This window comes from Dendronephthya gigantea, unplaced genomic scaffold (genome assembly GCF_004324835.1).
Source record: "Dendronephthya gigantea isolate DGI-Jeju-01 unplaced genomic scaffold, DenGig_1.0 000345F, whole genome shotgun sequence".
NCBI lineage: Eukaryota > Metazoa > Cnidaria > Anthozoa > Malacalcyonacea > Nephtheidae > Dendronephthya > Dendronephthya gigantea.
The window spans coordinates 68,945-81,791 of NW_021163355.1; the positions used below are offsets into that span (position 1 = coordinate 68,945).

A 12,847-nucleotide genomic window follows, 5' to 3' on the forward strand; every position below is an offset into this window, starting at 1 on the left:
CATTCCATCCGGGTTTGTCAACTGTCCGCTATTGTTAAGAAAACAATTCGTGCCATTTATTACGAAAGTAAGTCCACATGTCATTCTATTGCCACGGGGATTGCTTGCTGAATTTTCAATAGATATATTTGCAAGAGCGACCAAGTTTTAATATTCTTCTAGTGAAAGCTCTTAGGAACGTATTTGTCATTTCCAGGCTTCTTCAACTGATAGCAAAACTCGTGCAGATGATTCTAGCCAGGTGCCAAACAAAATTCGATAAAAGCATCTGACCTTCTTACCCGCGATTTAAAGGCACTGGTACCGTATGCTCAGTACAGAAATCTTGTGACTCAAACATCTTGTGACGACCAGCGGTGGAAAAGACTGAGATTTATGAAAGTTTAATTCCAAAACAACTCTTTGGTAAGCCCATTTATTTTCTCAGTCAAATTGTGCTCTGAATGTTTTCGCCACAACTTGTCAACGATGGGTCAAACCTGTTCAATGTTTCGGTTGGGCATTCTGTTGGCGGAATGTCAAATTGATATTGTTGTATTTCAGATGATTTATCGGCCGAACTCATTAAAGAAGGAGCCAGACAATGCCTTGAAACTACAACAGAACTTCTTAGCAAGAGCACAGACAGCGTACATTGATTGTAGATCTTGTCAAAGATCGCCTCGCATCGTGTAGAGAAGATGAGGAAACTAATATTGAAGATACCCGGGATGATGTTGAAATGAAGAAAACCGAACTCAAGGAGTCAGGTTTGTAATGTTAAAACAGATCGGCCATTGTTCGCGCATTACGAAATGAACAATTATCTGCCTGCATTTTAGACAGCGCAGAACAAAAGATGCTGCTTACAGAACACGGCAGATCTTCACCCTCGTCGATTTTATTACAAGATTCCGGTCAAAAGTTGATCTTGGTTCGGCATTGTCCAACGAACTCGATATTTGAGTCGTAGGCCGAGATATGAACCAAGCGCTTTTATGGTAAGAATTTTCTTCAAACTCGCTTTGCATGAAATTTATTTCGTGCAAGAACATTCACTATCTCCCTTACATTGCTACTAACATGACTGGCAGGGGAACAGAAAAGAAAGAGATCTTTGATTTAGACTAGCTTTTTCATTTTACAATCGTTTCAGATTGATGTCGTACCAGGTTCCAAAGACACTGTTTACACAAGGAAGAAACTGAAGGCAAGCGAAATTACCTTTGCAATATGGAGGAAATATATATTTTAATATGACTATATTTACCAATTTTTCTTTCACAGGGAACAGTCAAGGCTTATTAACTCGTGAAGAGTTTCAAAAGGTAGCAATTTAAGATCACGAATCATCATCGTGCAATAATCTCAACATCTGTTTAATTTTAGCCTGTTCCTGGTAAATCCCTTCTGGATGCAAGTCCTTTGAAAACTTTTTGAGTTAAGACGAGGATAAACTTAATGAATCCGTAAGTCAAGTAATAATAATGATAAATTGGTCTTACGGATTATTAAATACTGAGCATTATAAACCGGTAAACTCAGAAACCGGTAATCTCAATTTTGCACTTCGAATTACGTAATTTAATCCTTGTGGTTGAAGGTGAGGACTTGCAACGTTACTTATTTATTACAGGGTGACGATAGCGTGGGGAATTCAGGGGTCGGTAGACTTAGGGAAAGACACTCGTAATATAATAGATTTTACAAAAATATCTAGGTTTTCCTATGAGTTACAATAAAACCTTACAATGTTCATTGATGAGCTCAGAATGTTCGTTATCACGTGACCTATGCACGACTCTTAATGGTTACTGTTAATCGTTGTAACACCTGCTGTACTGGTAGATGATTATACATTTTGTTTGAGCTTTACATACCCGGGGAAAACACTCAGCCACGTCGAGGTTATTAGCTAATTCCAACAGCTTGTCGTAGTATTCATTGTGGAATAAATCTACAGAGGCACGTAGTTTGCCATTTCATCCTTAAAAGATTAATCTGTTTTTTGATTCCGCAATATCGATTTTTTTTCTTCTTAATTGGACCGTCAATGACAAAGTATTCCAGAACATGTTGGGTGATAATGAGAGCAGCCATAAATTCAAATTTCTCACGTTGCGAAAATGAGACTGTGCGTCACTAGCTAATCAGGAAATGGCCCTTCCTGCGATCCTCCAAACTGCATAAAATGAGTGTTTCGTAGATAACTTTGAATGCATCCAAACAACCATCGCGGGATCTTATTCGTTCTACCCATCGTGTCGTGGAAGGCTTTGCGAGCTGTTACGGGTTAAACCAAACTCTTCATCTTTTTACTTAGATACTGTGAGCGGATAGGGAATCTGATAAAAAAGCTGGCGATATTGTGCCTGACTCAACATATTTTCACTGGAAGAATTGAACACGCTTTGGCAAAATAAGGTTTAAACGATGACTGGAGTAATGAACATGCAACGCCTTCGGTTTTTCTAATATTCTCTCGAAGATGTGTGAGATTAACTGCAATATTTCCTAAAGCGGTATACTTCATGCAGTCACCCATGACGTAAGTTGACAATTTCTTATTTTGTACTTTTCTGCAGACAAAATCCTGTGTAAGAGAAAATTATGCATTTTACTGAGTTTATGTTGTCAAAATCTGGATTAAGGCTGTTTTCCACCACGTGTTTTTCATACGCACGTTAGTTTTCTGCATATTAAGTATGCATTAGTTGACCTAGATTTACAACAATAATCGTTAAAAGGAAGGGAGAATAATTTAAATTGGCAGATTGAAGCTTATTATAATCATAACCATGTACGTATGGACTCGAGTTTACTTGATAGTCGATAGCGTCGACAGCAAATGACATTGAAACGTTTGTATGAATATTTCGAAGTCCTGACAGTATAATTAATATCCCGTAGGTTATTTCAAGCAAATATTTGACTAGGACGTCGAACAAGGCCAGTTAACCGCGTCGTGGATCGTAAACTGACCTCAATACAGAAAGTGGGGACAAAAAGTCCCCACTTTAGCCAAAATACAAAACATTTTGTTCTAGGCCTCTCAGTTCCCGCCTCGCCGCGTATAAGGAACGTTAAGAGGCCTAGGGACTACGCTGCGGTAACTCTGGTTGCTGAGTTGACTGGGTCCGAATCCATGAAATGGTAGATTTGAAATTTTCTCGCCAGAAGTACGGCTGGAATATTAAGTCTTTTAAACTCCAATATATATTTCAAACGATTTTAAATATTTTGTAAGGACTTTTCGGAGAATAAAGAAAGACTTATCATTAATGCAATCACAATGCTCATTGCTCACGAAGGTATATCTTTGCCAATAAATATATTTAGTGTTCAACCCTAAAATACATATTCTGACTGCTATTACCTTCACAGGTGTTCAATATATACATAAAATAGTTAAAATGTCTCGTCTATTTGCAGGAGACCAAAACAAAATATCAGATAAAGATCTCGAAGCACTGTTTCACGCTTTGAGACATTAGGTTGGATCCAAAGCAGGTTTCACAACTCAGTAGGTGAGAAACGTTTCTTTAACCATAACACACGCTGTTTACTCAACCAGCTCACTTTCTCTAGACCGTGTTTCTGTTTTGTTTTTACAGCTTCTATGAGAAGGTTGGTGTGAAAACTGTGAAAGCTTTGAAGAGGAATAATGAAGCCGTGACTCACGCCGCTGTCGACATGCTGTGTGCTCTGATGCAGGTAAAGAGAGGGCTTTCCTTTAAGCGGCCAAAATGGTCAGACCGGTCATATTTAAATTTAAAATAGAGTATTTCGTTAAGAAATAGTTGCGAAATTTCCGAGCTAGACAGATGCAAGTAACGATATACTTGAACGCAGAGTTCTTGAAACACCTAAAATACCAGTAATCTGTCTGTACCGAGATCAACAATAGGACCGGTCTGGCCGTTTTTTCCGTATAAAAAAGCGCCAACACTTTAACGATGAATTTCCTGGTAATATGTTGCCAAATCTGTCACTGTCATTAGTGTTACCCTTTAACTTGCAATCCACATAAACTCAGCCAACTTTGAAATCTGAATGTTAACAGGATCCAATTTTATCGAAACCAATTCTGTTTTTTATATAGCCAACGCACGATAACTATGACATTCGACAAGAACAGATAAACAAAAGCTCTGTTATCCTCTGAAAAATTTCTAAGCAGTTTGTTGGAAATTCTCACGATAAATGTGGTAAGATGTGCGGTGTTGGTTGCCTATAATCTATGCTGAACCCTTGCATTTTATTTTTCCATCCCTCTTGTATGTATATAGCTTTGTTTTGGAAGAGAAATTCCCTTGCAAAACCCAGCAAGTGATTCGTAGCAACTGCCTTTCTAATTTGAACTACCTTTCTAACTAAACACAAGAAATAGATTAACCATGAAAACTTTTCTTCTATATTCGTTCTACTGGGGTTTTAGTTATAAGTGGATTGCTTGATTTTCTGACGTTTGCTCTGTGTCCTCCTTACAGGTTTGTTCTAGTTGCTTTGCAATATATTAAAATAATACGGGGGTGAAGTTGGACATTCATGTTAAACTAATAGTAAGGTGTGATTGCTTCCAATATTTTGAATCAACTCATGTAGTCTGTTACAATAAATCGACTATTGCATATTCCTCTTAGTGAGACAACAGATGATGAACAGTTTGGGAAATTACTGGAGAAAGTTGCAGGTATGCTACAAAGAAATTTGAGGAGCTTTTCATTCAACCTCAGTCAACACGAGTTGACTGAGGTTGAGAGTTGATTAAATAGCCTTTCTCTCTTTACCTTTTTGGTGAAGTTTACCACGTCCACTAGCTTGACCCATGCATAGGAGCAACTCATGAAGTCTGTTATTTGTTTGTCTAGAAATGGTTCATTGCATTTATCGATTGTTCCAGGTAGGTTTACGACAAAACTAAATAATAGTACCAATTTTACCATTTCTTCGCTTATATAAAAAATTTATACGCAAGTTATAAATTTGCGGTTAATGGAGTAATATGTTCTAGAAGGTCCTATTTCACCCTACATATGGACCATCTCTGGCCTAGCTGTCATAGTTATCGCATGCACTAATTTTAGCCCGGGCAAGGTCAAGGCCTCAATAGAACAAGGCAGTCTTTACCAGGCATGTTAATAGTTATAAAGTCCAAAATCTGAACGAACTCTGGCATCTTAGCATGTGAACAACGTATGCAAACTTGTGTTACGGCCAATCGAATCTCCCCTGACGGTCTTTCCCTTCACGTGGACTTGAACAATGGCCCCCTTTTTTCTGCAAGGATCTTGCCTGCTCCCCATGCATGCATTGGTCATTCGCAAGACCTCAGCCAATGCGTCCACAAGGCCGGTCAAATATTTAAAGGTCTCTATCGAAAGGCAGTAATACATATATCTGCGTTTCAAAAGTAACTATAAACAAAAACTACAATGCCGAAGCAAGCTAAAAAGCGCCGTTCAACTCGTACTCGTCCATCGCGTCAAAACGAACAAACTGTGGCGGAAACCAATGGCGAGACGTCGAACGCGGCTAACCACACCAGCGAACAGCCGCTTGGTTCTGCCACGAATTACGCCGACATGTCCACCAAAGTCCTCCATCTACTCTTGGCCCAGCGAAACCTCTCTCTTTCTGGTTCGCGTGACGTTCTTTTACGCCGCCTTGCTGATCACGACAGAACGGCAAATTCTCCAGCCTTAAGGTGGCTCGATACAATTTTTCGAAATTTTTAGATGCACTTTTTAAACAGGGATATTAAGCACCTAAATATTTCACTATAAGGCTTAGAGTTAATACACATTGCAGGAGACATATCTAGAGCGAAAATATTCTCAGAACTTTTGCCTGGCACCCGTTACCATGGCAACAGAGAAGTTTCAAAATGGCTGCCAAACAGGGTTTAATCGTGTTTATATCACAAACGAGTTCGGTGACCCCCAATTTTTTTTTCATTAAACGTTTACGCCATAAATGCTTTATCTATATAAAAGTTTTGAAAAAATTCTAACATGGGGAATTTTTTCTATTTACAAAAACGTTATTTTTGCTTATTAAAAAATTCCTCCATGTTAGAATTTTTTTAAAACTTTTTCATAGATAAATAATCTATAGCATAAACGTTTAATGAAAAAAAAATTGGGGGTCACCGAACTCGTTTGTGATATAAACACGATAAAACTTTGTTTGGCGGCCATTTTGAAACGTCTCTGTTTCCATGGTAACGGGTGCCCGGCAAAGGTTCTGAGAATTTTTCCGCTCTATATATGTTTCCTGCAAAGTATATTAACTTTCAGCCTTATAGTGAAATATTTAGGTGCTTAATATCCCTGTTTAAAATGAGCCCCAAAAAAATTCGAGAAACTGTATCGAGCCACCTTAACACCAGCTCTACCACCACGTGATCCGACTCCCAGTACGCCTCAATTTTCCGCTGAATCTCTCCGCTCGTTGGCAGTTAACCTCGCACCGTTGCTCCGCGACGTTTTGGCCCGCGACACGCCACCATCGCCTCAACCACCGCTTCCACAACCATCGCCAGCAGCGAGCCTTATCGTGCAGTCCGCGCCAACACCCTCTTCCGATCTGGGTAATCCTTCCAGCGTTGCCACTTTAATCTCGTCTTCGCCAGTTTACTCGTCATCCACCTCATTACCGTCAGAGACTCCCAGTCTGCCTAAGAAAGTCGAGGAACAGATCGTTAACGGTGAGTTTGTCGATTTCTCTTTGCTTCTCCCGGGTAATTCAGACCGCCCCTCATTCGGTCCAATTCGCCTGTCAGTCGAAGGTGATCAGGGCTATTCGATACCTCTTCCGAATTTCTCAAATTTCGGCAAGCGTCCAAAAATCGACAGTCTTGATAAGTGGCTAACAGCCTTCGGTGTTTACGCTTCGGTTGTTGTCGCTAAATTTCCGCACAAAGCTTCGCAGCTGTTTGCCTACCAGCGCATAATCCGAGAGGCTTCACAAAAGTTTAAAGGTTTGGCTTGGTATGCGTACGACATAGATTTTCGCAAGCTCGCCGCGAAACATCCAGCGCTCAATTGGGGCGAACGTCATCTCCAGCTGTGGCTAGATAAGTTCACAGGTCTCGCGCGCACTATCTGCTTTGTCTGTGGCGGCGCCGATCACATGTCTGATGTTTGCCCTCTTTCCTCATCAAGGTCCGAAGGCGGCCGGTCAAGCAATTTCCCCAACCGAGGATTCTGCCGCAATTTTAACGGGGGCCTCCCGTGCTCAGCAAACCCATGTTCCTTCGAACATCGGTGTAATCGATCCGGCTGTGGCGGACGGCATGCGGCATATGAACACGCTGACACCAGCTCTGCGAGAACTGATGACACTCCGCGTCGCAGAAAACACAAGTAAAGAGTTTGTTGATAGATTAAAACCAGTTACACCAATTAACGTTAATCTCCTGGAATCCATGCTAACTAACCACCCAGATCGCGAATTTGTTGTTGCCCTGTTCGGGTTTAAGGGCGGGTTTTAAAATTGGGTATAGGGGCCCCGTCACCCCTTCGTTTCACCTAATCTTAAACGGCCCTTATGTCGCCGGAAATAGTGGATGAAAACCTGCTCAACGAAGTCAAACAAGGCCACACAGTTGGCCCCTTCACTAGCCCTCCATTTACAAACTTCCAAGTCTACCCTTGGGCCTTGTCCCTAAGAAGAACTCATCCAAATGGAGAACCATTTTTCACCTTTCCTATCCAAAATCATCAACCACTAGCGTTAATGCTAATATTTCATCCGAAGATTACTCTTTACAGTACGTCCGAATTGACGACGCTATGAGAATCCTTCTTGAACTAGGCCCGAACTGTTTCATGGCCAAAACCGATGTTCAATCCGCGTTCCGTAATATCCCAGTTCACCCCGATGACTGGGAACTCCTAGGCATGAAATGGCGGGGACTGTATTTTTTCGATCGTGTTCTTCCCTTCGGCCTTCGCAGTGCACCGTACATTTTTAACATGCTTTCGGATGCCCTCGAATGGATTCTCTTACACAAATTAGGTATTCCAAATGTTCTCCATATTTTGGACGATTTCTTTATCGCTGAGGCTGCCCCCCGTCCTTTATGCCTGACTTCGCTGTGTAAGTTGTTGTGTTTGTTCACTGAACTGAATGTTCCCATAGCACCTGGGAAAACTTTTGCTCCTACCCAAACCTTAGAATTTCTTGGGATTACTCTTGATTCCATCCACATGCTGGCTCTCCTGCCCGAGGATAAATTAGGTCAGGCTAGGACCCTTCTTGCGCAATGGCAAAAACGCTCTTGCTGTAAGTTAAAGGAGCTTCAATCTCTTATTGGGATCCTTCAGTTTGCATGCCGAGTCATTGCCCCAGGACGCACATTCCTCCGACGCATGATTGCCCTTACATGTGGTATTAAACAGCCCTATCATTTTGTGAAGTTGAACACGGGTTTTTATAAGGATTTAGCTATGTGGGAAGTTTTTCTCAAACACTGGAATGGTATTAGTCTTTTTCTTGAGCTCGGGCAGACCCCTCGCCTCACTTGAATTATTTACCGATGCAGCAGGTTCCATCGGTTTTGGTGGATACTTAGCAGGACAATGGTTTCAGGGCCGGTGGCTACCCAGCCAAAATATCGCTAACAAAACTGGTATTTCGATCGCATGGCAAGAGCTTTACCCAATTTATCTTGCATGTTGTCTCTGGGGTGCCGAATGGGCAACAAAACGCATTGTTTTTTTCTGTGACAACGAGTCCGTTGTCCAAATTCTCAATCAGAAGACGTCAAAATGTCCGAAGATAATGGACTTACTCCGACCGATTGTTCTTTGTACTTTGCAAAACAACTTTACATTTACGGCCAGGCATGTACGCGGACTTGACAATGGCATTGCTGACTCGCTCTCTCGTTTCAGATGGACCGCTTCAAACAATTAGCGCCGCTGGCCTCTCCTCTGCCTTGCGTCATCCCAGTATCCATGATTCAAACTTAAAGAACCGTGTTTATGAACTTATTCAGCATTCATGGGCACCATCAACCAAACAAACCTACGCCGCCGGCATAAAACAATTCATTTCATTCTGCCTTGCAAAAGGTATCGTGACACCCTGTTCACCTTTACTGCCTGCGACTGAACTTACCCTGCTCTACTTCGTCGGCCATCTATCCAAATCTGTTTCATATTCAACTGTTAAAACATACTTAGCTAGCGTGTCTTACCTCCACGTAAATTTTCAAATCCCATTCGACATGGGGAGCATGCAACTATTAGAAAAAAGTCTGAAAGGTCTGAAGCGCCTCAAGGGTGAAAAATTGCGGGATCGACGGCCTATCACTGTGACCGAACTCGAGTCCCTTCATTCTGCCCTGCGACCTCAGTTTACAGACTGTTTAGACAATGTGATGCTTTGGGCCGCCTTCACTCTGGCCTTTTTTGGCTTCCTGCGCTGCAGTGAATTCACGTGTAATTCTCCATTCGATCCCGAGTGCCACCTATCCCGCAATGACATTATTTCCACCCAAATATCCTCCACGCAGAATATTACGATGTCTGATCAAGCGTTCCAAAACCGACCCTTTTCGTCGTGGATGCCGTTTGACAATCGGCTCATCGCGTAATAAACTCTGCCCGGTTCGAGCTATGAAAACATATCTACTCCAGTCATCGTCTGGCCAAACCCCTCGTCCACTGTTCCAATTTACATCAGGTGTCCCACTTACACGTGTAACCCTAACATCGCATCTACGTCATCTACTTCAAGGGCAAGGACTGGCCGAAAACCTCTACGCCTCTCATAGTTTCAGGATCGGAGCTGCTACAGCTGCGGGCTCAGCCGGCCTACCCTCCTGGCTCATCAAAACGCTAGGACGTTGGTCTTCAGACTGTTACGAGAGATACATTAGAACTCCAAAGGACGTCTTAGCTTCCGTTCCATACAAACTAACTGCAAGTACCAAACATTAAAAATTTTGTTTTAATATCTACCTTTTAAACTCAATCATTATGCTTCCTTGCTGTATAGTCCGTATAACACAGTCCCCTATTTGTGTGTATGTGGATCCTTCCTGCAAACTCATAGCCTGCCGTATGTTTTGTTCTGTCATGCTACCACGGCAACTGCACGATCTTCGAATCTGTTTGTTCAAGGACCCACATACACAATTGCCGGCCACCTTTGCAAGATTGTGTCTTAAAGACATTTTAGGGTGGCCCTCTCTGCTGTCGAAAGACAGGACTCTAATTCGGCTACTTCCCGTGCCGGAAATGGCGGTTTGCACTTTGTGCAGACCGCCATTAATGGCAGGAAGTGCTGTCCGTCTGGACAACACCTCACCACGTGAAGTGCATTTGTATACAGGTCGTTTGGTCGAAAACGCGACCTGATGACCCGAGCTAGAGACTCGATGGGTCAGTCACACAATATTTGAGTCGAGTTGACTGACCTGAACAGGGGTCCGTCTGTTCCCCTGTTATCTAGAGGTCCGCCTGTTCCTCTAGAAAACCTATAGTTTTTGCATGCTCTGTCGGGTTTTGAGTGCCCTTACTGTCTCAGTATAACTAATGGTGGTCCTAGATCATCAGGTCTCAACTCACTGAACAACATGCACAGAGCTGGCTCACACCCTCGCAACTTAGAGGTCCTCCTGTTCCTCTAGGAAAAACTTCGGTTAATTAGAGCCTCTAGACCTTTTTTCGAGCGCTTCCTGCCCAAATTATATGCCACAAAAATGTCTCATTGTGTTGTTCCTTTGCTAAGTTGCCAGACGTTCAAAATCCTTATAAAGAATCTCAACATATAAACTACATTAAATAAAAAATTTATACGCAAGTTATAAATTTGCGGTTAATGGAGTAATATGTTCTAGAAGGTCCTATTTCACCCTACATATGGACCATCTCTGGCCTAGCTGTCATAGTTATCGCATGCACTAATTTTAGCCCGGGCAGGTCAAGGCCTCAATAGAACAAGGCAGTCTTTACCAGGCATGTTAATAGTTATAAAGTCCAAAATCTGAACAAACTCTGGCATCTTAGCATGTGAACAACGTATGCAAACTTGTGTTACGGCCAATCGAATCTCCCCTGACGGTCTTTCCCTTCACGTGGACTTGAACAATGGCCCCCTTTTTTCTGCAAGGATCTTGCCTGCTCCCCATGCATGCATTGGTCATTCGCAAGACCTCAGCCAATGCGTCCACAACGCCGGTCAAATATTTAAAGGTCTCTATCGAAAGGCAGTAATACATATATCTGCGTTTCAAAAGTAACTATAAACAAAAACTACAAAAATAAACCCCACCCACCTCCCCACAGCGAAGGACTGGCCGCTGTGGCATCCGCATGTAAATATACTGATACGTTAAGTTCGTTCATATGTTATCTCTAGATAGTCTATCGATATTCTTCTTGTAACTTGTAATGAATTGCAGTGATTAAACAATGGCAGGAAGTGCTGTCCTTCTGGACAACACCTCACCACGTGAAGTGCATTTGTACAGGTCATTTTGGTCGAAAACGCGACCTGATGACCTGACCTAGAGACTCGATGGGTCAGTCAGACAATATTTGAGTCGAGCTGACTGACCTGAACAGGGGTCCGCCTGTTCCCCTGTTATCTAGAGGTCCGCCTGTTCCTCTAGAAAAACCTATAGTTTTTGCATGCTCTGTCGGGTTTTGAGTGCCCTTACTGTCTCAGTATAACTAATGGTGGTCCCTAGATCATCAGGTCTCAACTCACTGAACAACATGCACAGAGCTGGCTCACACCCTCTGCAACTTAGAGGTCCTCCTGTTCCTCTAGGAAAAACTTAGGTTAATTAGAGCCTCTAGACCTTTTTTCGAGCGCTTCCTGCCCAAATTATATGCCACAAAAATGTCTCATTGTGTTGTTCCTTTGCTAAGTTGCCAGACGTTCAAAATCCTTATAAAGAATCTCAACATATAAACTACATTAAGTATGTTTTACTATTGCCCCGCTAATGGTTCTTACCAATCGTGGTTTTGAATTCGTTCCTCAAAAATTTCAGCATCCGTCGACAACAATTGTGAAAGGTGCTGGCATGGTTCTGAAGGCGATAATCGAGGTACGTTTTATTCATTTATTCATCCATTGAGAATTTTCTGCCTTTGACGAACGTCATTTATAACGCTCTGCATTTTTTTAGCCGTGATGAATGTACATATTAGTTCAGTTGATATTTAAGAGGTTTTAAAGGGTCTTAATTTTGAGAGGTATTATACACACTTCAAATCAAGCCAGGAACAGATGCAGGAAAAATGAGCGAACTATAGATCCTCCGGCAGGAATCGAACCTACGCTTTTGCGATGCCGGTGCAATGCTCTTGTCACTGAAGACGTACAGTTGACTCATTTTTCCATCAACTGTTCCCTGCTTGAATTTGAAGTGCGTATAATACCACTCGAAATTAAGACCCTTTAAAACCTCAAGAATATTCCTGCATCGTGTGAAGTGCCAAAAATCATCTGTTAATATTTAGTTAGAACTTCACTTTAGGAAGCTGATGAAGAAACCGCGGCAAAAATACAAGTTCTGGCGCTTGCCCAGGGCGCTCTACCAAAACGCTTACGCATGGCCATGTTTACGCAAAGCACTGATAAACGTTCGCTATTGAACAGGTGCGAATTAGTGTGATAAATTAACAAATTGTTGCAGAGGTATAGCCTCTATTCCATCCGCAGGACCAGAGTTGTATTTTAGCAACATTCTCAGATTCATCTTAAAACTTGTTATTTTATAATCCTCTATATACTAGCCATCTGTAAATAGTTCAATTGAGACTAACAAGCATACTCCATAGTAATTTATAATCATTATTGTTGGCATAGCATCATCCAACAGCAATGGCATTACTTGCGAGAA

The 12,847-nt window shown here is 42.0% G+C and overlaps 1 protein-coding gene across 1 annotated transcript; it reads left to right on the top strand.

Moving 5' to 3' along the window:
* Positions 1–3,935: 3,935 nt before the first annotated feature.
* On the top strand, positions 3,936–7,474 carry LOC114542278 (predicted GPI-anchored protein 58). The gene is made up of 3 exons (XM_028561953.1): positions 3,936–3,947; positions 6,343–6,688; positions 7,146–7,474. The coding sequence occupies exons 1-3, from the start codon at positions 3,936–3,938 to the stop codon at positions 7,472–7,474; spliced, it is 687 nt and encodes a 228-aa protein (XP_028417754.1).
* Positions 7,475–12,847: the final 5,373 nt, after the last annotated feature.

Bases quoted from the DNA above. Each gene is read 5' to 3' on its own strand.
- LOC114542278 (XM_028561953.1), top strand. The intron at 6,689-7,145 runs GTGAGTTTGTCG...TTCCTCATCAAG, and splicing joins CGAGGAACAGATCGTTAACG to GTCCGAAGGCGGCCGGTCAA.